The sequence below is a fragment of the Equus asinus genome, chromosome 21 (genome assembly GCF_041296235.1).
Source record: "Equus asinus isolate D_3611 breed Donkey chromosome 21, EquAss-T2T_v2, whole genome shotgun sequence".
Classification (NCBI taxonomy): domain Eukaryota; kingdom Metazoa; phylum Chordata; class Mammalia; order Perissodactyla; family Equidae; genus Equus; species Equus asinus.
In genome coordinates, this window is record NC_091810.1 from 37,344,972 (window position 1) to 37,370,628 (window position 25,657).

The window sequence follows — 25,657 nt, forward strand, 5'->3', positions numbered from 1 at the left end:
CCCACAAAGTTCCATTTTACTCCAAGAGGGATTATTGTAGTTCTGACTCAGGTGCACATTAAAATGATCCTCTTTTCCCCTATTCTACCAGTATTTTCCAGGATATGAACCAAATGATAAGGTTTTATATCGCTTTTCACAGGTTAACATGGTGTGTAAGAGCCAGGCTTGAGGTTGAACACACCTGACTACAGTTTCAGAATTACCACTTACGAAATGTGTCACCTTGGACAAGTGGCTCAAGCTCTCTACATCTCCTTTTCCCCAACCTTGAAATAATAATAATGATCCCTCATGGTGCTGTTGTGAAGGTTCAGACCCCTGGGGAGGCGCAGGGCACAGTGCCTGGTATGTAAACAGGAAGGGCTGCATAAATGTCACCTATGTGAACTCTTAGCATCTTGTCCTGTTGTGTGACCTTCATTCCCGTATTCCTAGATTTATTAAAGGAGTCCATGCCCTTCAGGAGTTTACGGGCTCCAATCCTTTCCTCTTCTAACCCCCACAAACAGTTGTTATGGGGATTAAATGAATTAATATGCATAAGACACTTGGAACCCTGCCTGTCACATAATTAGTAGTCAAGATGGCTTCGCTTTTATTTTTAACACTTACTACTCTGATAATTAAATCACTTTTGAGGGACTTTTAAATGGACTCTTCCCCCATTAGCCTGCCAGTCTTATAAGAATAGGGGCTGCGTCTGTTTTAGTCATCTCCGTATCCCCAGTCTTAATGCCAGGACTGGCACTCAATCACTGCTCAATAAATACAATAGAATGAATTTATGAACAAATGAATGAGTGAATGAATGAGAAAACATTCTTGCTTTCCTAAAGAGAGTCACAGAAAAACAGTTTGGAAACATTCTCTTGGAGTATAGAGGCAGTGGGAGAGGGAGAAGAAAATTATCTTGGGAACAGGGCTGGGGAAGGTTAGGAGGAGGTGTCTTCCTAATTCCTCAGAGGATGAGGAGTTTATAAATACCAGTCAGAGTGAAGAGGTGAGCAGAGGTCGGGGAGTCTGGGAGAGGATTGCCAGCAGATAATGGTTTTGGAAAAAATATGAGCTAACTGAGTTTTCTGATCAGATGTGTTGGGAGATGCTTTGAGGTAAATAAAATATGAGAAATGAGAAACCTTTGAATTTCCTGCATCGAGGGCTAATAAGGAACCCAGAGAGCAGACAGCGAGAGGCTTTCCCTGAGCAATAGTCCTCAGGGAGGAGAAAATCAGGGTTTGTCAATTTGCCTGAGGAGCCTCTGGAACCGTGTGGAGAGAGGAGAAGGTTAAGGTCACACAGTATTAGAACATGATGGGCCGAGGTCAGAGGTCACGTCAATCCCCTCCCCTGACTACAACAAATAGATTCTGCCAGAACAGAGAGAGGTGAAAGGGTTCCAGGGAAGTGGAAAGGAAAATTCTGGTGCAATCCTTAAGATGAGCTGATCAGGGAACTGCTTTATCCCTTTGCATTAGTTTTATTATAGATATTCTTCAGTGATGGTACTGTCTCTGCAATTTATAATATGGACATAAATCTCCCCATGAGATAGAATTACCCATCAAAGCACTTCCAGACTACTTTAGACCCATCCCACAACTACAGTCATTTTCCTGGTAGACTGGGGAAACATTTCCCTTAACCTCACGCACTCATCGAGGGCGTGGAATGAAAACTGATAGTGGAATGGACTTTGACTACAGAGGGAAGGACATAATGATACTATTGTCTAAGCCTCCATGGTCTCAAAAGGGTTTTCCCATATCGTCTATGACAGCAATCCTTTCTGTAACTCTGGCAAGAGGACTCATTATTTCCATTTTACAGATGAAGAGACTGAGGCCCAGAGAAGGCTAATGAATTGTTTAAAGCCATGTATACATGTGACGGAGACAGGATTTGGACCTGTTTTCTCTCATTCCAGATTCAGTTCTCCAAGACAATGCAAGCAGAAGACAGTTTTTTGATGGGCATTCTGCCAGAGCAATATGCTTGGAAAGTCTTTTATCTTGGCAAATGCACCAAGATACTTTTTAATAGCTCATAAGATGATCAAGGATATGGGCCCAGGTACAATGTGGACACCTCTCCTGGGAAAGCCCCACATCTAGCCAAGCTCAGGAGCATGCGTGACGAGCACCATTGCAAGCTACCACCTCTCTTTAATGTATTCTCCATGTCTACCTCTCTTCTAAGGTCATCAAAGAGCCCCATGTCTCTGTAGCTTCTAATGAGGCTGAAGTATGGTTAAACTAACCACAAAGATTCTTGAGTGTACCCAATTAAAGAACTAGGGACTTTTCTCAGGCACCTAGACAACTGGTAATAATCCAGAATACATACATTTCAGGTATGTGCCAGATCCATAAATTGGCCTTCCTCCGTTTGAAATGACTCTTCAGCACTTTGGACTGGAAGGGCACTGAGCTCTGCTTTTGTCACTTAGGGAACTGAATGTACCATAAGGCCTTGGGAAACCCAACTCCTTTCTTGGGGCTTCAGTTTTCTGACTTACAGAGATTAAATTTTAATGTTTTACAGTCACCAGCAAGAGGTCAGATGATTTGAGGGTGTCATCTGTTTCCTGCTGGGATGCTGACTCATACAGTAGATCCATCTGACTTCAAAACCTGTGTCCTATCCACTCTGCTAGACTTATCTCTAGGGCTTCCTGTGGCTTTTGCAATGTCTCACTCTACATTCTCTGAACTACTGAGGAATTCTAAACATGTAAGTGCACTTCCAAACCCATCCAGCTAACAAGTACTGAGTAAGGAAGCTGTGCCTGTGGCCCGCCAGTGACCTAGCCCCCATCCACTGCTATGCTGCCTTTATTTCCAAAACAGCCTCAAGGAGAAGATGTGTGCTTTACACATATTTACTTGTTTTTCTCATTAAATATTATAATTTTGTAGAAAAACACTGCATTTTTAGTCAGGACATGTGAGTGTGAATCCAGGTTCTATCCATTATTAGTTGCAAGAATTTGGGCTTGTAATCATTCTAAATGTCTATTTATTCATCTGGTAAAAGGTTATAATAGTTTAATATTGCGTCATTTGTTGATAGCTGGAGTCCAATGAGACACTGTAAGCCAAGTGAATGTGGTAAAGTGTTATACAAAAGTAAAGGATAATAATAGTAAGATGCCTTACTTGTCTTCATTAGGCAAGTTGTACCAGAATATTGGGGGAAAACTACTTAAAAAACTATGCAGCAGAGTATCCAAAAGTAAGAAAAGTAGAAATGTGATGGGAAGGTTTAGTCACAGCTAATGGTAATTACTGAGTTTCTTGAAGTGGTTCTAAACCAGGAGTTATTTGGTATTGAGTTATTTTGGTTGTCACAGCTTGGGGGGAGCTTGCTCTGACATCTAGTGGGTAGAGGCCAGGAATGCTGCTAAACATCCTACAATGCATAAAACAGCTCCCTACATCAATGAATTATCTGGGCCAAAATGTTGATAGTGTCGAGGTTGAGAAATCCTGGCCTAATAGAAGTTCCATGAATTCAGAAGCTAGTATATCAATTTATGCCAAGCACTGTACTTGGCATAATTGGACACCCAATATATACATTTGTTGAATAAGTGGGTGAGTAAGTAAACACCCACAGAGAACCCAATAATATAAGTTAGATCTAATTCAGATTACCAATAAAATCTTAGTTCCTCTAGGCACCCTCTTGGTTTACTCTTCTATCGTCTTTACTTTTCTATCCTGTTGAAGTTTCTTCCCTTTCTTTCCTCTCCCAACATCAGGCAAGAACGAGAATAGCCTGTCAAATCTGAGAATGCCTACGAGTGATAAATGATGCTTATAAGACACAAATACTGCAATACCTCTTCTAGCTCCCCACTTCAAACCACTCCATTTCAGCCAGACAGTAATCACATGAGTAAATAAATGGAGTCACTCTTGTTCCTTCACTGAGCATGAACACATAGGACCCAAAGCACATATTTCCTGCAAATATCTTACTAGAACAGTTCAATTGCCCTTTTTTTTTGTTTTTGCTTTTTGGGAGGATGATTGACCCTGAGCTAACATCTGTTGCCAATCTTCCTCTTTTTGCTTGAGGAAGATTGATGCTGAGTTAACATCTGTGCCAATCTTCCTCTGTTTTATGTGGGATGCTGCCACAGCATGGCTTGACTAGTGGTGCTAGGTCCACACCCAGCATGGAACCCGCATACCCCAGGCCGCCGAAGTGGAGTGTGCAAACATAGCCACTATGGTACCAGGCTGGCCTCTCAGTTATGCTTTTAAGAAGACACATCCTATCTACACCATGAAACAGAAAATAGGTTTAGGTGAGAAAATGGAAAGTGAAGGCATTTAGTTCTGGGAGTGCAGTTATTATGTCTATCTGTTCATCACTGTATCTCCTATGCCTACCACAGAGCCTGGCACATGGTAGGGATCCTTAAATATTTGATGAATGAAAGGACAGCCTGGTGAAGTCAATGCTCCCAACCCTTCCCTCAAATCTGTCCCCAATAAAAACATTTTTTTTGTCTCAACCATTCAATTTCATAGGAAGGCAATTTGAACTCCAGAGGTTAAAAAATTTTCCTCTCTATGGAAGATTCAAAATCAGACAAAGATATATGGGTTCATCATTGAGAGGTGGATGTCAATATGGTGACTTAAAAAGCCCTTGCAGTAATAATTCATATTGGACACAAATATTCTTCAAGTCATATTTTACCAGAAATAAAATGAGTCTAACACATTTTCCATGTCTTTGCCAGAAAGTTGACACCAAGACTATGTGTGGTAATTTGGGCGCATTTAAAGATTCTGTGAGCAGGGCGAAAGAAGTCACGTGGGGATTATCAAGAGAAGCCTTTTATGCCCAACACATCAGTCCCCTAAAGGACTGCAATGACGTGATCATCCACTTATATTGGCCAACCCAAAGCACCACAAGAACTGATTGTTGTGTGTTGAGAATATGCTTTCCAGAAACTATAGTGGAATGTGTTTGAAGTTGGCCCCGAACAATTTTCCATTAGTACTTTTGGCTAGAATCTGTGTTAAAAAATGATCACTGTAAAATATATTAATAATGCAGATCCATTAGTCTGCAGAGTAGAAAGACTGAGGTGTTTCCATTTTCAACTCATCCCTAATCTTTAAACATTTAAAGAAATACCAATGACCAAGAGTCTCTTCTACAGGATTTAATACTTAATGCGCTCATTTCTGGCTCAAAATCCTCATCGATTCCATTTTCTTATACAAGTATGGAACAGGACCACCAGTTCTATTTGTACACCAGCTTAGAATGTTTGTTGACAAATTTAAGACTAGTCTGATACTCATTATATCTTAACACCAGCTCCTTTCTCCATACTTAATAGATCATTTTTAAGCTCTTAATGATCAACATGTTTAAGTACACATACCCAAAGCCAAAGAAAAGGCTAAAGGAAACACAGGTAGGATGAAGTACATTTTCCACTGCTATTTATTTTGGATTTGGTCATCTCTCTGAAGAAAGCTGTATCTTATAAATGGAGGCTGTAACACGATATGCTTTATAAAATTGTCTCTAAGTTTAGTTTTAAGGAATAGTCTATATTTAATGAGCACTGTGGTTGAGCACAACATATTTCGTTCAAGTGTTCATTTGATGGCTCTTAATATATTTAGAACTCTCATAAATGCTGTTGGAAAAATCAGATTGATTTTATCCTGACTGGCTCTGATACCACACTTTCTGATAAAACCACCTGATTGTTATTTTTTTAAAAGGAAGAAAAAGAGGTAATAGAGAATCAATAAATTACCAAGCTTGCCTCTGACAAAAGTGACTATCATTTTGGAAACATATTTTATTGTGTACTGCACTCTGAACTCTTTTTAATTAACTAGGCGTCTACACCAGGACCACCTCCAAAGCCACTGCTTATTAGACACGGAAGATCACACCAAGAAGTCAATATTGTTTCAACTCTTCAAAACTTGATGGCTAGCGCTCCCAATTTGTGGTGGGTTGTTTTTATTTCTTTGTTCATTTGTTTTTTCAGATCCCTCTAGTTTTTGGTGAAATATAGCAAGGGTGAACTGAGCTAGGTTCTACCTTCTGGCAACATTTTCATCACTCATAATCCTTTCTCTCTCACTGGAGGGAAGAAAATGCAGCATTTCACAGCCTCACCTCATGACTGGTGCGCCCTGCCCCCAGTCCGAAAATTGCCAGTTGAGGAGAAATTTCAAACATATTGATTCTATGTCAGTTGCATTTTCCCCCAGAAAACTCATCTGAATTTTATTGGCTTAAATGATTTCAAATGGGAGACTCAGTGCTCAAGTGCAAAAGAATGCATTTAGGGACTCTGGATTTTGACTTTGTCATGCTCCTCGGCATGCATGGCAGCTGTGTTCACTTTTTAATTACCCAGGTCGTACAGACGCTTTGTAATATTCTACCTGAAGTGCCATCTTGGCCCTTTCCAGCAAGCCAAAGAGGGAAAAAAAATTCATGCTGGGAGTGCATAAAAGCAAGGTGAGAATTCTACAAAGTTCGCCACAAATAAATCAATTCAGTTGCAACTGATTTTTATATTTTGCATCAATGGCAAACGAGATACCTTGAGATGTTGATATTTCTAAGTTACCATCGCATCTTCATTTCTACTCTATGTTCAAAAGATTGAAAGTCAAAGGGATGGATTTCTTTTGATCAATTTAAAAAGCTACCTTAATTTAGCCACTTTTGCATCTCTCTCTCCCTAGGCTGGCTCCCTTTCGTCACATCCACATTTGTAGCAGGACAAGTTGGGTGGAAATAAAACACACGTCCTCCAGTTTCAAATAATTAGCTTGAAGTCACAAAAGCACAGTCTGAGAAGAAGGAGGTTGTATGTAGCATCAAAAGGGGGAGAAACACTAACAAAAACACGGTGTGCTTTTGCAAGCCCCTGTGTATCATTCCAGTTGAGGAGTTGGCTGTAGACTGTATTGATGAAGTGAAATCCCGACAGAGGGGAGAGATGAAAAGCATTACTATGGAATGTCCCTGCCGGGTTCTGAGTTTCATTATCATCACTGTGTTGCCTCAAGCAAGTTGCATACTTGCCCTAGGTCTCTATTTTCCTATCTGTAAAATGGGGAGGCAGTGTTATCTCTCTCATGCAATGCTCCGGAAGATTAAAAGGAATAAACCACGTAAAATGCTTAGCACAGGGCCAGGCACACAGTAGGTAGTTATTAAGTGGAAACAACTATTGCATTCTTCATTTTGCTAAAAAGAACAAATAATCTCATTGTGAAATACAAATTCCCTTTATTATTCTCCCCAACATGGCACGAATTTTTATTCTTCGGAATAGATTACAACAGTTTCTTTGGCTATGTCATTCTGGACTTTTCTGAAGTGGTGCTCTTAAAGACTGTGCACACTAATCCTAAGTCAAACTAAGGGTCCTGATCTCTTTAAGACACATATGCCCCCGTGTCCCTCCTGTGTCAGAGGGTCCAAGCATGCTGGGAGCCTTTGCACTTTCGTAAACTGGCCACCTGGAGGAAAAGACGGATGCTTTCAGCCGCAGGACGCCGCCCCCCGGGCATCTTCATTAGTTTATATTACTGAACAGCCTCAGATGATGATAAGCTCCATTTACAGCTAATCACTTTGTACATAACCTGGTACAACAGCCATGAAAGGAGAAGGATGACAAAAATATGAAGGGGTGTTGGGGGAGTGGGTGTTGGGGGGAGGGACAGGGGTGTTCACTGCTGCGGAGTCCACTTAACAATAAACACCAACAGCCCAAGGGTACAATTTTGTTTGTTTTTTCAACAAACTGTCTGCCAAGGAGCACTTGGTTCTAGTGAGAGTTTATAGCATCCAAGGCAGTCATTAGGAACACGCTTATTGTGACCAGTAACAGGCAAGATAAATTCATCTGGGTTTGTAGGATTTAGGGGGTGGAACTGTTTTTGAGGCTGAACTAGATGAATCAAAATTTAAAATTCTGTTTGTCGGAGTAGTTTCATTCCAGCGTGCAAAGGGTGTGTGAGGGGCGAATGGCCAAAAGGAGGCAGCTGTGAGGTTCAGTGGATTCCTAGACTCTCATTACTATTTCCATGAACTGCTCCTAGACTACTTTGGGATCTGAATAACTGCTATTCTGAAAAAGAGTCGAGGCATAAGAGGTCTAGGCATGCATGATATTCCCAACTTCACTTTCAAAAATCTCTGAAAAATATCTGGTCAGACCTCCTCCTTCTCTCATTCAATGGTGCCTTTAACTTTCACTATAAATATGTTCTCTAATTCATTTCGTCATGAAAAAGACTATCTAGATGTGTTGATTGTGTAACAAAAGAGATGATTAAAGCGTCGGTTTGTTTCCATTCGAGCAATTTCTTAATCATCTTACCATCTCTGTCTAGGATAATTATATTAATAGACTTTCTCCCAGACTTCTGAATTAACAACAAAGAATGCAGACCCTCTAATAATGTCTGGGGAAAAAAATTTAAAAAGCAGTTAACCAGGTAACGCATCTAAAAATCATGACTAGCAGTGATGACCAGATAGTCATTTCGTACTAGTTTGAATTTAATAACAGCAACTTTTCTCTTGATCAGCTTCGGATATAGAAACGCGAGAGCCAGGGCTGGGCATTTGACAGATGGTGGCACAAATACACAGCGCAAAGAAAGGCAGAAGAGAAGCAACAGCCACTTGTGATTACATTTTTTCATGGAATGCTGGAGATTTACTTTAATAATCTGAATAGTTTTCATAAATTCAGTTCTATTAAAGGTGCATGTCCCCGATCTTATGTGAAACTCATCTCATTCATTCCAGCTTGGTGTAAGACCTTAGGAAATTAGCACACCCCTTTCGGCACAGCATACAATATTTGGTAGCTATTTATGGAGTTTAAGAAATTCTTGCTCTGACACTGACGAAGAAACTTTAATTAAAATAGTAAGCAGGTGGTAGCATAATGAATATACTTAGGACGTTAAACGCTCCAAAGGGGGGTGGGGTAGAATGACGTTACATTTTTATAAAGCCAAATATAAGTTTGCTAAATAGTTTCCTTACTATATTAAAAGAAATCCAGCACATCCTTCAACAACTAAGGTAACCATCACACTAGCACACAGCACAGCCTCTCCGGCTTAAACATATAACCACGAGAAAGCAAAGTCAAAAAGAAAAAAAGATGTTAGCACTAAAGATTTCAAAGACAGTATCTGGAAAGAAAAGTGACTGTACAGCCTAAAGGTACCTATGCAAACAGACACACACACACACACACACACACACACACACACACGCACACACGCGCATTCCCCACAGCCAGTTGTAAATCAAGAGAGAGAAAAACTTACCGGAGCAAATATCACCATACACATTTACAAAAGAATTGATAATCCAACTTCCCTCTCCTGAAAGAAAATAGAGGTTGTCTCATACTAAAAATAAAGCTTCTCTGTCCACAGCACCAGCCACTTGTCCCTCTTTTTATGAAGCAAAGGAGGAGAACAAGAAATCAATGAGGAGGGAAAGTGAGATGTTATACCAATCAGGTAGCAGCTTCTGCCTTATTTGCAGAGAGATGGCAAAACGGTCATATTATCAGACAGTGACAACCCACAGCCGAAGTACAGCAACCTGATACTTCCCTCTGGTGAAAGGCTGCCTGCTTTGTGGGGAGGTGGTTACCATCATGGTGAGCTCCCACACTTGGCTCTTTGCTCACAATTGCGAGTGTGGGACTGTTTTCCGCAAGCAGGCTGCATCACGAAGAGAGCACCATCTCCCCTTTGACTCCGGGAGCCCCCTCCTCTCTCAAACACAGCGCTCACCAACAAACTGGGAAATAAAAAGGAGCCGGAATCTTGTATGTTGGGGGTACCAGAGGGAAGTGGTGGTTTTATAAAATCCTTATGAATAGATTTGCATAGATTAGATAAATGTTGATATGTTTGTTAAAAAAAATTGCCCTCATTTTTATGGAAATGCCTGGATGTTATGCATGAATCCCCCATAGGAAATTCGTATACCACCCATAAATAATCATTAAGACCATGGGACAAGAAGATAGGCTCTCTGGGGTCTGGAGATTGTGGAAGGGACAAATTGTGACTTGGTTGCTCATTTGTCATAGGAGTGATACTTAAAGACTTGTGCAAAATCTTAAAATTGAAAAGGTTTCAGAAGTTTAATGTGATCTGGGTCTGCTTTTTCTACAAATGGGCCTCCGCAGGAAGGAGTGGAGCTTGACAAGTTCAAGAGCCAAGGCAACATGTTTATGGGTGATTGGCACCGAATTCATGGAGAGCCTCCCACAGGGTACGTGTTCCGGCTTCCTGAGGGCAGTCTCTCTCAGCCACCTGGACCACAGCAAAGGTGTAAGAAACCTGTATGCCTCTTCCTCTCATATTCCCCACTTCAGGACCCGACTCGGTAGAGAAATATTGTTAAGTCGGCCCAGGTGTCTCTGCTTTAATTTTTGTGCAGTTGGTGATGGCTCACCTGAAACTCACTTTGAATGGCTATGTTTTTTATTGGTGGTTGTTAATTGAGAATCTGTCCTGAATCTTTCCTTGGGTCCCTCTCTTTGTTTCTCTCTCCCACACACACAGAGACACACCACCAGCACACCACATCACGACCATCACCATCATCTCCCTCACTCCATTTCTTTCTTTTCCATACATGTAGTAACAACTCAGTGGTAGGGGGGTGGGGCATAAGAGAAGTTGTGAGACTTAACAAACAAACAAACAAAATACAATGAGGAGTCAGGGAACCTGGAGTCTAGTCCTGGCCCTCCACTTAGTAGCCATGTGACTTGGGAAGTCCTTGAAGGTCTCTGAGCCTTAGTTTCTTCTCTGCAAAATGGGCATACTAACATCTCATAGAGCTGTTCTGGGGGAGGGGTGGGAAACAAATAAAAGATGGCTGAGGCAGTGCTTTCGAACCCACACTACACACATGCAACTCGGGCTCAGGGTCCTCCAGCTGCCTTTTCCTCCTCCTGTGATCTGCTTGTTCCTTACACGTAAGCCTTCAGGGTACTTAGGAAAGCTTCAAGCTGTATATACCCCAGGGCCCCTTCGAAATTCTGGTAGGAATCTTACTCCCCACAACTCTCCCCACTGCCACCCCTCACCTGTCAACTGAAAGATCACCCCATTTCAACCAGAGGAGTTACTCAGGGGAGTAAATTAAGCAAGTGAACAGAGCTGAAGCAGAAAAGAGAGGCGGAGAACCACCAGGCATTTAAGTTAGCACTCAGTAAGCATTTGCGGAGTAAAGGAATGAAGGATTGACTGAAGGAATAATGTCCCTGTGCTGAGGGCCACAGTTCCTGCCAGGTGGCTGATGAGGAACAGTGTGAGTTAAACAGGTGGCTGTCCCAGCCACCCGCCCGTAGGGGAGAACCACACTTAGTCTCTTCAGGGTGGAGAGTGAGTCATTCTCATCAGTTTTGAATATTAAGAACCCCTTTTCAAGTAAAAGAAAAGAAGTTTTGTCTTCCACATAATAGTAGTGAACATTTCTTGAATATTTGCTCTGTGCCAGGTACTATTCTAAATGTTTTTTGTGTTAGAGTATTATTACCTTTTATGGGCTTCACCAAACTACAAAGAGTTACTATTTTTATTCCAGTTTACCAAAGAGGAAACCAAGACCGAAAGAGTTAAGTGACTTAACCAAAGGTACACAGTTAATCATCGGTACAGCCAAGATTTGAACTGAGCTGGATGCCAGGCTCCAAACTGTTAACAACTCTGCTCTAGATGTCACATCATGGTCCTTACACTTTTATTTATTCAGCCTACAGGGTATGAGGAATTCATAAATGGATACAGGGACCCTGCAGTAACTCCTCAGCTCTTCCCACTGTGTGGCTTCACACCATAGAGACTGGGAACCCAAGCTGACGAGGCCCACGCCCGGGCTCCACTGCATTCCATATGGACTTGGGCACATTTCAACACACTGGAAGACAGGCAGGGTGAGGCTCAGTCTTCGGGATTGCTAGCAGTCTGCTCAGTGACCCTGTGCCCCTTGGTTTGTCCGTGTTTCAGTTTTTCTGATATTTAAATTGAAGGGTTTCCATGGAACGATCTCTAAAGGGCTTTTTGGGTCACCTTGGACTAGATGAGGTTCTAAGACTAATAGTTGGATTCTAATCTGCTGGTTGGGTTAGGTTTTCCTGCCTCATAGTTTGTTCCAGATAGAGCGTTAACATTTTCCCCGTCTCCCCTGCTATGACCCTACCACCATCGTCTCTCACCTGGACTGCTATAGACTCCCAACAGGCCTCCCTGTGTTTATTCTTGTCCCTATAAATCATTCTCCATATGTTATCCTGACTGAGCTATTTAAGATATAAATTAGGTCATATCACTCATTCAAGAAAAATATAGTTGTCCAGTAGGCTTAAAGTAAAACTCAGACTCTTTAGTGTGCCTTCAAAGCCTTCTGTGACCTGGTTCCCATCTGCCTTTTTGCTTTTATCTTAATTCCAACCCTCTCCCTACCTACTCAGTTGCCACAATGGCCTTCTATGCCTTTGCACTTGCTGTTCCTTCTGCCTGGAACATTCTTTCCTCAGACCTCTTCCTTTGTCATTCAATTATTAGTCCTGCCGTCTGCTCTGTACACGGTTCTTCTTCCATGACCACCTAACCTAAAAAACCCTCTCTCTCCCCAGTCACTCCCTTTCACATTATCCTGCATTTTTTGTTGTTGTTGTGTGGGTGATGTGGGGGGTTTTCTTTGCACTTCTTATTACCTGATACGTTCTGGTTAACTTATTTGTAAATTTAATTATTGATTATCTTCCTTCACCAAGTTCTGTGAAAGTAGGAAGCTTGGGTTTTCTTTGCATAATACCATATTCTTAGTGTTTGAGAGAATACTTGGCACACAGTAGATGCTTAATAGCGACTCATGAATGAATCAATAAATCAACATGAGAACAAGTTAGGTTTGAGACAGAGGCAAAGAAACCTGAGTTTACCTAAGGAGCTTAGCCTTGAAATGCAGAGCAGGTGAACAAGGGTGACTGATTCACTCATGTTAATAAATACAGACTGTTTTTACTTCCTCATTTAGGGAACATTCTTGAAAGGTTGCAGATTTCAGCATCATATTGATCTAAGTGGAAGCCATGTTAAAGACAGTGGAGGGCTCCTCTCATAAACCATACTGATCAGAGGTTTTATAGACACTTGGGTTCCTAGGGTTCAGTTCACCTAGGCCCAGAGAGAACAGCTGGTATTTGGATATTTGACTGTACATTTGTTAGAGAGCAACTAGTCTTGTCAGCTAGCCACTTAAACTGTCCTTTCCTTCCAGTTTATGAGACAGTTCAGACAGTTGGCTACCACTCTCTAACATGCCATTGAAACTGACACAAATAAAGCAATATGCCATTATTTGATAGCTCATGTCTGAAAAATGATATTAGCATTGTTGCTACTGCCTTAAAAATAACATTCATCCTTCATTAGACTATTAAAAATAGAAGTAGAGTGTTTTCTAAGTTGGGTATTTATAGAGAAGGTTGAGTAGATTAAAATAATCTGTGAGTCTCTGAAAACCTCATTAGCAATGCTAATTTCCAATATGGTCAGATCTTTAGCTCTGATCTTTCAACTGAGCATGGCCTTCAGACAACTTCAAACGAAAAGTTTTTTTTCTCTGAACTGAAAAGCTTGTCTCCCCCTTGGTGGACACACCTCCTGGTAATGCAACAGTTCCTTTCCCTTACAGCTTCTATTCCTAAACATCTGGCTTCTCACAAGGGGTCCTTTTAGGCCTGTCTGCTTTGGGGTTGGCCCGTGGGAGGCCTAGCTTTCTAAGCATTTAGCAAACACTAAGGAAAATTCCAGCACCATGAAGATCCCTCTATTGCTGTGGGGGAAGAGAGTTAATCAAAGACAAGAAGACTACTCTGGCCATACTAATGACCAAGGGGGTTAGCTAAGCTTCTTCCATTTTGCTCCAAAAACAATTTCAACTCTTTCAAGCTATAGCAACAAGAGCACTTACATTCAATACACTTATGGAAGAATCTTGAAATCTTTAATGGTGGTTTCCTTCCTCTCACTCAGCACAGCTCCTAGCAGTGGTAAAATACAATTTATTCTGATGTGGGCAGGTATATAGAGTCAGAACAGAACTTTCTAGATTTCTTGTCTTTTATTTCCCTTGTAGGAGAAAGGGCATTTGTCTCCAACTCTGTCTCTTTTTCTTTTCAAATACCTAATGAGATAAGATAATAGCAATATCATTTGAACACTTATTGGGTCATTAACTTTCCTCAGTAGAGTTCCAGGCTGGCTAAAAGAAGCTGAACATAGAGAAGTGTGTGAAACGAGAGAAGCTAAGAAATATAGCGGAATAAGATTTGAGGGCTGTTAGGATATTTGGGTGGAAATGTAGGAGGAAAAGGAAAAAGCAGACAAAACGGTAGTTAAAATAGCAAGTCTAAAAGGTTCAAGACATAGTCTCTGAAGACCACGAGTCTAAGCTATTCAAGGGCAGACATTCTTCTTATTCATCTCCGTATTCTTAGCCCAGAGCAAAGTACCTGGCACAGAGCAGCCACGCAAAGACAATTTGCTGAATGAGGGATAGACAGAAGCGTTTATGGGCAGAATATGTATGGTGCACTCCCCTTTAGGCAGGCATTGTGCTGGACAGCTTCTGTTTGACCCTCTAGATCCCCTTTCCTGCTCACTCTGTGTCCCAGTAGCCTGACCTAAATGGACACATCAATGAGAAACCTTTTCCAAGGCATCCCAATGAGAGGTGAAGCCGATGAGGAAGCACTTCCAGGAAATTAGAGGGTGGGAGGAGACCGAGGTCTGGGTATTTATTCTCTTGGTTCCTTCCAATGGGTCCCTAAGTTGGTTACATCCTTCTATCAAAGCTCATAGGTGCCATGAAGTTGCCTCCATTTAGTTTCCCTCTCTCTCTCTCTCTGTCTCTCTCTCCCCCAACTTGACCCTTCAGGTCTGAGTGGTAACAGAGCCCTTCGGTTACTAGGTACTGCACACGTAGTACCATTCCAGTTTGCTTTACTTAAACCCTGCCTACTCTTGTTTAATTCATCTCCCATTTTTTAAAACTCCCTTTAATAACTCAGTTTGAGTGTGCCACCTCTTTCCTGCTTGGAACCTGACTATACAAACAGGTGGATTCGAGTTCTAATTCTGTCCCTTACTACTTATGTAGTCTTGTCACATGCCCTCACCTACAAAATTGGGGACATGTAAAATGATGCATGTAGATTGCTAAGTACATAACAAACACTCAACGTATGACAATAATGGTGAGAGAGAGAGGATCTTGGTACTGATGCTCTTTGCCAGCTTCTGTTCAGTTTATCAATTTATAGAGATGATGCATAGCTCTTTCATTTGTCCTCTGGAGGGTACAGTTTGTCAGGTTCTTTAAAGGAAAGGAAAGTCCATGCCCTGTTCAGAAAGATTTAACAGATTTCCCTCACTTGAATATGAGGGAGTATAGAAACGACACTGAGGCACACGGCTTAAAGCAAATAAATATTTGTTGAAAATGGTTTTAAGTGTTGGCATTTCTGAATATTCATAGGACACTGGCCGATCCACTCAGCCTATAGAGCAGATCTGTGGGAGTTGTTTCTTTCTGACACTTGGCAGAGGGCAGTTTATGGATTCCTGCATGTCCATCCACGATCTCCTGGACCTCAGGCAATAACTCCAAAATTATTATGTGCTGGTGAACCGTCTGCTTTCATTCCTGCTCTAATTAAGTATTTCAAGCCGATAGAGAGTCTGAGTCCCTTTAGAAACTCTCTCAATATCCCAGGAAGACTGACTCTGGAGAGAAGCGGACTCAAGCTTTATATCTCACAGCCAACGCCTAAGGGGGGGGCTACGTTCTTAACTCAGAATGATTCTCAAATCCATGAGAGCTTTGTTAATCTCCTAAAGTGAGAGGGCCATCGTTCAGTAACCTAACAATTTCAGTTCAACAATTGTTTATGGAGCGTGTGCTATATGCCGGGCATGTGCCAAGTTCTGTGGATATAGCGGTGAAAAAGATAAACATGGTCCCTACTCAAAAGGAACTCAGGAGTTTTCTGATTTACAGGTTTTCCCAGCTATCCAAAAGTAGAACATTCCTAAGAAACTTTTCATGAGCCAAAATGGCATAAGGCAGAGAAGCGATTACCATTAATTTATATGGGAAAAATTGAGTTTTCCCAGACCCAAAAAACAACCTACCAAAATAAATGGAGCTAAAGCACACTTGCTCACAGACAGTTCATAGGCACAGCGGCTCGATGCTGAGACACTGCTTGTAGTTCCCAGGGAAGGAGCTTGGTGGCGCCACTCTCGCCATCTGATGAGATGCCTCTACCACAGCTCACAGCGAAACTGAATGCTGTTTTCGCTCTTTGACTTTTTTCGTGAAAGCAAAAATCCTCACATTTCTTTCAGTTAGCAAAAACAGGTACTAATAATGTAGGTCTTTCATAAAAGCAAAGTGGCGTAAAGCAAGCTTTTGGTTAGTGGGGGAACCTATATCTGCACAAGGCAGGAACCTACCAGGGCCTGGTGTATACATAATGCTCAATAGGTATTTGTTGAATGATTGAATGAATAATGCTGAATTACTATAATGTATTTCTTGATTATAAAGGTGAACATGTGAATATATTGGCCTACCCTCACAATTTTTAAAATGTAAACTATGACCCTAAAATAAATATTTGGGTGAAATTCTCATATGTACTAGAATATAGATGGCATATTCAAATGACCAAATCAACTCAGCTCACAATATAATTATAAGGATAATCTTTAATATCATAACTTTTAAGCTGAATGCCAGAAATTCCATGGAGATGCTCCTTGGCCCACAGTGGAGGTGGGAAGATGGTGCAAGGGCTCCACACCCAGCTCTGCTTCAAGCCACTCCACTCCACTCCACACCACTGCTTGCCATTCTATATCCCAGGCTTCTGTACGTGATTGCATTTAAACAAAAAGTTGTACGTCTTAAATGAAAGGCATGGAAAACCACTGATCTAACAGGGGAATTTGGCAATTGTCATTTCCTGCAGTGGATCTTTCCGATACAAATAATGATGCTAATATTTATTCCTGAGCCTAAACTCTGTTCATGCACTATCTCATTTGATGATCATTCAACTGAGTGATCTAGAATCTGTTGTTATCTTCATTTTACAAATGAGGAAGCTAAGGTTTACTGCAGTTTAGTAACGTGTCCAAGTCTGCAGAGCTGAAAAGTGATGGAGCTAGGCTTTGAACCCCGGGTTGTCTGACTCAACAGTCCCTGCTGTAAATGTCCACAATACGAGCCTTGCTAATGTGGCAAGTGTAGCATAAATAAGGTGGGCAACTGAACATCGCCTCTCTGACTGAGCTTATACTTACTGGAAAGCAAGAGTGATGATGGGTTTCAACTGCATAATTTCTTGTGATTGTACCTGCCGTTCTACTGTAGGGGGTTAAGAGTGGTCCCTCCATAAACCTCTGGACAGCAGAATCACTCTTCCTGCTCTCTTGCATAGCATCCAATATTGCTTTGCACATAGTAGGTACTAAATAAGCTAAATTAGCTAAATAATTAAAGAAGAGGAGAAAATGAAAGAACTTTCTTAAGCCTGCGTTTATAATTCTAATCAGAAAGACCAAAGACACAGCTCTCTGTTTTCCTCCTAACCTTTTATTAATAGAGAGAGCTCTATCAGCAGATAGATGGCTTACAAGTTTGGCTGCTCCTGACACATATTTCTTAAAGCCTGGTATGGAACCACAAGATTAATAGTTGTTGCTATGATTAAGGATTAAGACTTTATATCAGAAAGAATCCCTGAGGTCCATTTTTTACATGAATCTTGTTGTACTGTAACAAGAGTGAGAGAAGAAAAACATGGAGACCATATTCAATAATCTCGCCCAGTACACAGAGAAATGAATAGTAAATTAGATCAAGAGCTATGCGACTTTTTCACTGATAATTTCCCCAAGAAGGGAGATATCATAGCCAACCGTGTACACTTGTGTGACCCTTTTAGCCTTTCTAAACTTCAATTTCCTCACCTGTAAAATGGGAATGATAATGCTGTTATATAAATAATACAGGAAGCCTGATGGTAATTGCAACAACACAAGTGTGCATTACGTCTCCCTGCTAGCGCTTAAGGCAAGATAGATTTAAGAACCAAACGCTTGCAAAATGGCTTTCTGGTTTTCCTTTCCTTCCCGACAAACTGAGTTAAAATTCTTCTGTTAAACAAACATTCCTCCAAAACCTAGATCAAATTAGAGCTCTTGATAAAGCAGAGCATAGGTATGAAAGAGAACGAAAGTCAGTTTCCCCCATGTAGTTTACAAAATGTAAAATTTACATCATTTAAGTATTACTATGGAGCTCCAAGAATACCAATCCTGGTCTATTTGGTTACGATTCCATCCAAAAGAATTCTCCCCACTTTGCTCCCATCCTCCCACCGCCAAACTCGATCTTAGTGATGTGTACATGTATGATGCTGTGCAGCTAGAGAATGGAGTTGGTCAGAAGGACCTTATTTTAGTAATTTGAGAGTTTATGAAATCTTTGAAAAACCTCTATCTTTTGCCTGAATATGTCTTACACCAGAAGTGTCTCTGGATTCCTATAACAGGGGATTTAGCCATTTGGCTTAAAGCAAATAAGTATTTGTTGGTCAACAAAATCCATTTGGCCAATCCATTTGACCAATCAAATCTTCCACAATTTTACTAACCAAAAAAACCCCTCCTATCTGGGGGATGCTCCCTGTGAGTTCAATTTACATTTTCCCCAAGCCCTTGGATGAGCGGCTACAAGGAGAGATGCAGCACCCTTGGCTAGCTCACAGGGCAGCTGTGAGCCAACCAGAGACAGCTCCTGTTCAAGTACTTCGAGAACTGAAATTTGCAATAGTTCCTGTTAGTTTCTGTGCTGACTGTCTCCCTCCCATAGTTGATTACTTACTACTGCAGGCCTGCTTAGAACAGTTCAAAATGCCATGGGCACTCACACAGACAGAAACCAGTTTTCTTCTTCAGCTGCATATCTATTTTTAAAATAGAATGCTTCACCAATGTCTCCCTGAAAATGTTAGTTCCTTCTTGAACCATCCCCAAGTTGTTAAATGACGCAAATTAAGAGAGTGAATCTGAAGAACAGGACATTCTGGTATTTCTAGAATGTCACTTATCTCAACTCCAAGTGCAAACCTTCTCCTCTCCTCTCTATGAAAGTGTGGAGACAGAAACTCCCTGTAAAGGGCTGTAACACCATTTGTTCTGACATTAGTTGTAGTGTAAGGAGAGTGAGCCTTAGACTGTTCAGAAAAACATGTTCACCCTTTCTGTTATGACAATAAAGGCTCTGTGATATGGATCCTGGGGATCAAAGCCACTTAGTAGCAGGGTTCTCAAACCCGGCTACACATCCAAATCACCTGGACAGTTTATAAAAAACCTGAATTATCAGTTCCAAACCCAGACCACCTGAATCATAAGCCAGGAGGGTCCCCAACTCCCTCTTCCCACTGTGAATTTGACAAGGCACAGGCATTAGGGAACTTCTGCACAGTGCATGAGGCCAGTGCTTGGATTAAGTTATAGTCAAAGAGGCCATCATAGCTTGTCACACAAGGGGACTTCCATATTCGACAAAGGCTCTGAATAGGAAGAGGAGTCTCCTTCAGAGGGAGGCAGGCTGCCTTCTGGAACCTGTGCCACGTGGATGCAAGATGACTGATGAGCCCTCATGCCTGCCTCTCCTTCTCACTTCTCCTTCGTGTCTTGGGTCTTTCTCTTTCAGTAAGCATGTTCTCCCTCACAAAAACAGGAGGAGAGACCAATATGAAAATAACAACTGCAACGACCATAGCTGATATTTATGTGCCGGGCTCTTGTCTAAACACTTCATATGAATTAACTCATTTCATCCTCCTTAAAATACAACTCACTGTATCATCAGAGTCTAAAGACCAAAAGAAATGCTCCTTGAACCATTTCTAGAATCAGCTTTGATTCTACTTTCTTGCCTTAAACCAGCCCCAACTCTTTCCATGTCCGTTTATCAACTCTGCTGCCCTGTATACCACCAGCAGCTTAAGCAGTGCTGCCTTTGGTTGCTCTCCCCAACGAGGTTCCTCTTGAGACAAGAATATAAGTGCCAGCAGTTTGTTTGGAAGGTAATTCCAGGAAAGGGAGTGGGCAATTGAGACAGGAAGCTACTAACAAAGGATGCATTTGTGATCAGGTTTCCACGAGGTGCTGGTGCATTTATCCTCCAACTTCCTTCCCCTGCGGGCTCCCACAGCATTACGTCCTCTGCATTCCATACCTATCCCATTTGACAGCCTAAAGCTCTCAGGCTAAGAGATCCAGTCCCTGCAGGAGGATGCTGAGGCCAGTGCTAGAGCAGTGAGTGCTTTGGGGATACAGCATGGCCTTGGCAGTGATGCTGCAATGCCTTCAGGTACCTTTGAAAGGCCTAAATCACAAGCAGGAAAGGAAAAAAAAAAGGGAAGAAGGAAACCATGACTTTTTATGAGGGCTCCAAGGAAAGATTGTGTTAGTTCTGGCTCTACTCCTTCTCTGGGATGTTTTTCTTTGTGTTTGTTTTGTTTTTAATGGGCTTGGTGATTTATGTAACAGACCAGGCTTCTCTTTCCAGCCATTTGCTTTAATGCTTCTGCTTCTTTGTGTATGCTGTTCCCTCCAACAGAATGCCTTCACTTTTCTTCTTGGATAACCATGACCCTACTTGCGTTTCACTGACTGAGTAAACTGCCACTGTCAATCTTTTTAGTTCTATCTCATTTATAGCCCCTTTTCTCCTTCTCTCTGGGTCATATTTAGCTATCTTCATGTTTGTCTCCTCCTTTTAATCCCATATTTTGCGAGTAATAAGTGTTCGATAAATGGCTATTGAATAGATGGATAGACCACTTCTAACTACAGAGATTTCAAGCTTCTTTGTATGACTTATCTTCAGACTCTGGGCACATGGCTGTGGAAGGGCTATCTTGTTCCCCCTTGTACATTTTCAAAATTCTGTTAGTTCATTCAGCGTTTTTGCTTTCTAGTGTTTACCTCTCTGTTCTTCATAAATACCACATCACCATTTGGTTGTAATGAGGGCCCAAATATGTCTTATCAATGAGGTGGTACAGGTGAGTTGACAAATCTAGTAGGTCAGTGAACTAATACTAATGAAGACAGAAAGAAACAGAGAAGCATTTTTGGCTCTGCTCGGCAGGGGGCAGTAGCTTCACAAATCATCCTCCATTTTCGGAAGCAATTCACATTTTCTTCGTAGAATAGCCTCTTTTCCTATTGAGGATTTGTTATTTGGTTTGTGAACTCCTATTCATCCTTCAAAACCTAGCTCACTTGTCACCACCTCTGTGAAGAGGAAAAAGAGAAAGAAGCTGACATTTGTGGAGCACTTACTCTTTTCCAGGCACTGTGTGAGGCACTTATGCTCTTTTATTTTATTCTCCTAACAAGAATGCAAGGCAGGAATTATCTCCATTTTCCAGAAAAGAAAATTGGGGCTAAGCAAAAACCTAATTGATGTAATGAAATCAAGATCTGAATTCAAGTCTCTGATAGCAAAGTGCACATACTTTCTGCCAGTCCTTATTACCACTGACCTCCTTTATATAATAGACTTTTTCTGAGTATATGCACCCTTACTCAGGGTCTTAATAAGCTTCACAATGAAGCTGTTAGTTGGATATTATCAACCACACTTTGCAGGGACACAGAGGTCCAGGGGGTCTTTCACTGCCCCCATTTCCTGTTCTTCCATAGTGGCTAACTTGTCTCAGAGTATTTGTCTTAATGTTTTACAATTATGTGCCTATATTTCTATCTTCTAAACAAGAATATAATTTCCATGAGAACAGACTTTCTATCATTGTGTGTGTGGGGGGGGGTGTATGCATGCATTCTTACTGTAGGAGTGAATGAATGAAGGTGTGGAACCTGCACCCTACAATGTAATGTAAAAATAAGTCGATGCTTTGAAAACATCCATGATTTATTTGACAAACTAACGTCTGACAATGTAAGGTTATTGAACCCTTAATCACCTGAGCACAGTTAGCCCATCTAGAATGTAGTCACTTTATTTATTCATTCAGGTCACTCATATCTTTACTTCCTTGACACCTGGCAATGTGCCAAGGCATTGTATTCCCAACAATCTGGCTCCTGTCTGTCTCTGGATATAGGCAAGAACCAGGAAACAATCAGCCAGTGCACATGTCATCAAGCTTCTGTACACTAAAGGTTATACACCTTACTCAGATTAGAGACCCCTGGGCTCTCATTCAGAGCATTATTACTCTTACTTTACAAATAATCCTAATAAAGTTGGTTATTCTAAGATGACAGCACATTAGAAGAAGCCAAGCAAAATGGAACAGATTGTCAGAGCAGGCACACTTAGAGCCCACGGGAGAAAGAGAGAGCACAGAAATAATAACCGGGGCATAAATGAGAACTTGAAAGCATAACATTCTCAGAATATTTTATGTAAGGGCAAAGAAATCCTGCTTTGTTCCACAGGCTCTGCAGAAGTCATTGCATTATGGCAAAAAACAATATTGTCAAAAACCATTAAAATGTTTTCTATCAACTCTATTCTAAAACACAAGGACATGAACAACTTATACTTTTAAAGAATAACTTCTAATCAAAATAGTTACAATCCTTTTTTAAAAAAAAAACTAAAATTTTGGTTCTTAAATGGGCGAAACGTCAACTATTGGGAATCATGGCTATTAAGAAAGAATTATTCCCTAGGGCTTCCAGAGATTGCTAAAGTGTAACAGCCAGCCCTGAGATGGTGCCAGCCTGGGTAATATGCATAGTGTGCAGAAGTGCTAAGAATAATTGGGTATCTCACGGCTAACTTCAGAGATCCAAGGCCAATGGCTATATCTCAGAGAACTACTTAGCTTCGGCAATTTGAGGATCTTTCCATTGTGACTCACCGGCATGCACTATGGAACAGAAGGTTATATTGCTCTATGATATGCGAATTATTGATACAATTCTCTCAGTAGAGGGGCCATGAAGTTGTTGATCTTATTCTCACCATGGCTCCCCTTACAATTTTTGTACCTTCAATCATTGTTTATTGTACGAACAATGTTACAGCCACCTACAAGAAAAAACAAAGATATAAAGGAAAAAGAAAAAAATACCCATGGCCCTAACTTGCCAGCACATCAGTTCTTTGCATTTTTTATATGCCCTCTAGTTCTCGTTCTTATGTATGGGGTATTGCGTGCAAAAAAATGACCCTCTTATTCCTGTTACTGTATCCACACTCATTCCATGTGACTTTGCAAGTCTTCTTAGGCAAGAAATAGGCTAGTTCTACGTGCCTTGAGTCTGGGCTCACCTTATAACTTGCTTTGGCCAACAGAATGTGGCAGAAGTGAAGTTTTGCCTGTTCTGAGTCTAGGTCTCAAGTTACCTTGAAGTTTCCACTCTCTTTTTTGGAACCTTTCCTAAGCAAGCATGTGAATAAGCCTGGGATAGTCTGTTGAATGACACTGAAAAGACACATGGTCTGGTCACCCCCAGTGCCCAGCCAACAGCCAGCCAACCACTAAACATCTCAGCAAGGTCATCCTAGACCAGTCAGTATCTGGCTGATTTGACAGCTGACTACAGACACAAGAGCAAGCCCGGCTGATCATCAGCAAGCCTGTTTATCCACAGACCAATGAGAAATAATAAATGCCTGTTGTTTTAAGAACTGAGTTTTATGTGGTTTGTTAGGCAGCAATAGCTGGTACAATATGCATGAATATAGTTGACCTTTTTAATGTCTATCTAATACATCATGCAGTGGATATACAATAACTTATTTAAATGTTCCCTCTGTTGTTGGATATTTAAACTGTATGTGGTTACTTAGAAAGGCAATGATGCAATGCAAAGAACACAGGTTGTAAGTCTTCTGATTTGCTATAATGATTCACAGAACTCAGGGAAACACTTTATTATTATTGGTTTATAATAAAGGATACAAATGCACAGCCAAGTGAAGAGGTACATAGGGTGAGGTCTGGAAGAGTCCTGAGCACAGGGCTTTCTATCCCAGGTTATTTGGGTGTGCCACCCTCCCAGCACGTGGATGTGTTCACAAACCCAGCAGCTCCTTGAATCCCATTGTTTAGGGGCTTTTATGAAGGTTTCATTACGCAGGCTTGATGGATTATTAACTCAACCTCCAGCCCCTCTCCACTCCCCAGAGGTTGAGAAGTGCAGCTGAATACCCAGTTAGTCTTCCAATCAAGGTTTGGTCTTTCTAGTGACCAGCCCCAATCCTGAAGCTATCTAGGGGCTCACCAAGAGTTGCCTCATTAGAACAAAAGACGCTCCTATTACCCAGGAAATTCCAAGGTGTTTAGGAGCTCTGTGCAAGACACTATCAACCCAACCACTCAGGAAGTTATAAGGTTTTAGAAATTCTGTACAAGGGACTGAGGTGGAAGACCAAATAGACATGTCTTGTGATATTGCGATATCATAGGTTAAATATAAATAAGCAGACAGACAAAATGAAGATGAAGAAACCAGTGCCTAGAGATAATTATGGATTTACTCAGCTTCCATTTCTCCAAGTGAGAAGCAGTCAAAGAATCAGTGTCCTGCAACAGAACGGGCCTGGACCTTGGAAATCAGAAGTCATCACTCCAGATTACCAAACACCCGTGCATTGCAAGAACTAAGTGGGCTATATAAGAATGAGCTAATGAACTTGTTTAATATACATATTCTCAAGCCATATAGCCAGGGATTCTGACTCAGTAGATCTGGAGCTGGGTCCAAGAATCTGTATGTTCTGAGATTTCCCCCAGGAGATTCTGACGCACAGCCAGTTAGAGGAACCACTGCTTTATTATCCATCCACTCCTCATTTTTCAGGTGGGAGATCAAGACCAAGAAGGATTAAATAAGAAGCTCAGAGCTCCTCGGGGAGCCAATCAATACCTGAGCTAGAACTAGAACCCAGGCCTTGGGGTTTCTGAGCCAGGACTCCATATGGCTTACACTGCGAGATTATACTGAGTTCATCAAAGGACGCAAATCTGCTGAGACCGTTTTTCTAAGTACTTACTTTTCTTCCCAAGGCCAGCCCCTACCTCATCCTAGTCCATACATACCTTATACGCTGGCGAAATGATTAATATGAATACATCTTTTATTCTTGACTGGGAACACGTCCTCTGAACTGTAACCAAAATAACAGACTTTCAGACAAGTTGAAATATACCAAGGAACGGTTTATCTTGCACATCAATATACAACTCTGTGTTCGCTTTCCCAAAAAAGCAGTAAATAAAATTAAGTAACAGATTCTCTTATATTTTATTGTCTCCTCAGGGCTTTGTAATACTTTTTTTTTTTTTAGATAAAGAACTTACCATTCTATATAACTCATTCCTTCAAACAAATGGAATGAGACTTTTTTTGTCTTCCAAATTCGAGGTTTGAGAGGACACTCGTCTGTCCTGTGATTTCTTCAAGAAATGCAGCCGTCAAAATAGCTATTCTCGACAGACATATTTATTTTGGTAAAT

General features: G+C 41.2%; 1 protein-coding gene across 2 annotated transcripts in view; it reads right to left on the bottom strand.

The window, feature by feature from the left end:
* Nucleotides 1-25,657, bottom strand: part of SYNPR (synaptoporin) — a 289,023-nt gene that overhangs the window by 134,056 nt on the left and 129,310 nt on the right. The window contains exon 1 of one of the 2 annotated variants that reach the window (XM_070492940.1): nt 9,363-9,727. The exons of the other annotated variant lie outside the window; for it this stretch is intronic. Within the exon in view, the coding sequence (XP_070349041.1) occupies nt 9,363-9,386 (24 nt within the window). The 5' untranslated portion in view covers nt 9,387-9,727. Of the gene's footprint in view, nt 1-9,362; nt 9,728-25,657 lie in introns of those variants that run through there. 2 annotated transcript variants of the gene reach the window in all.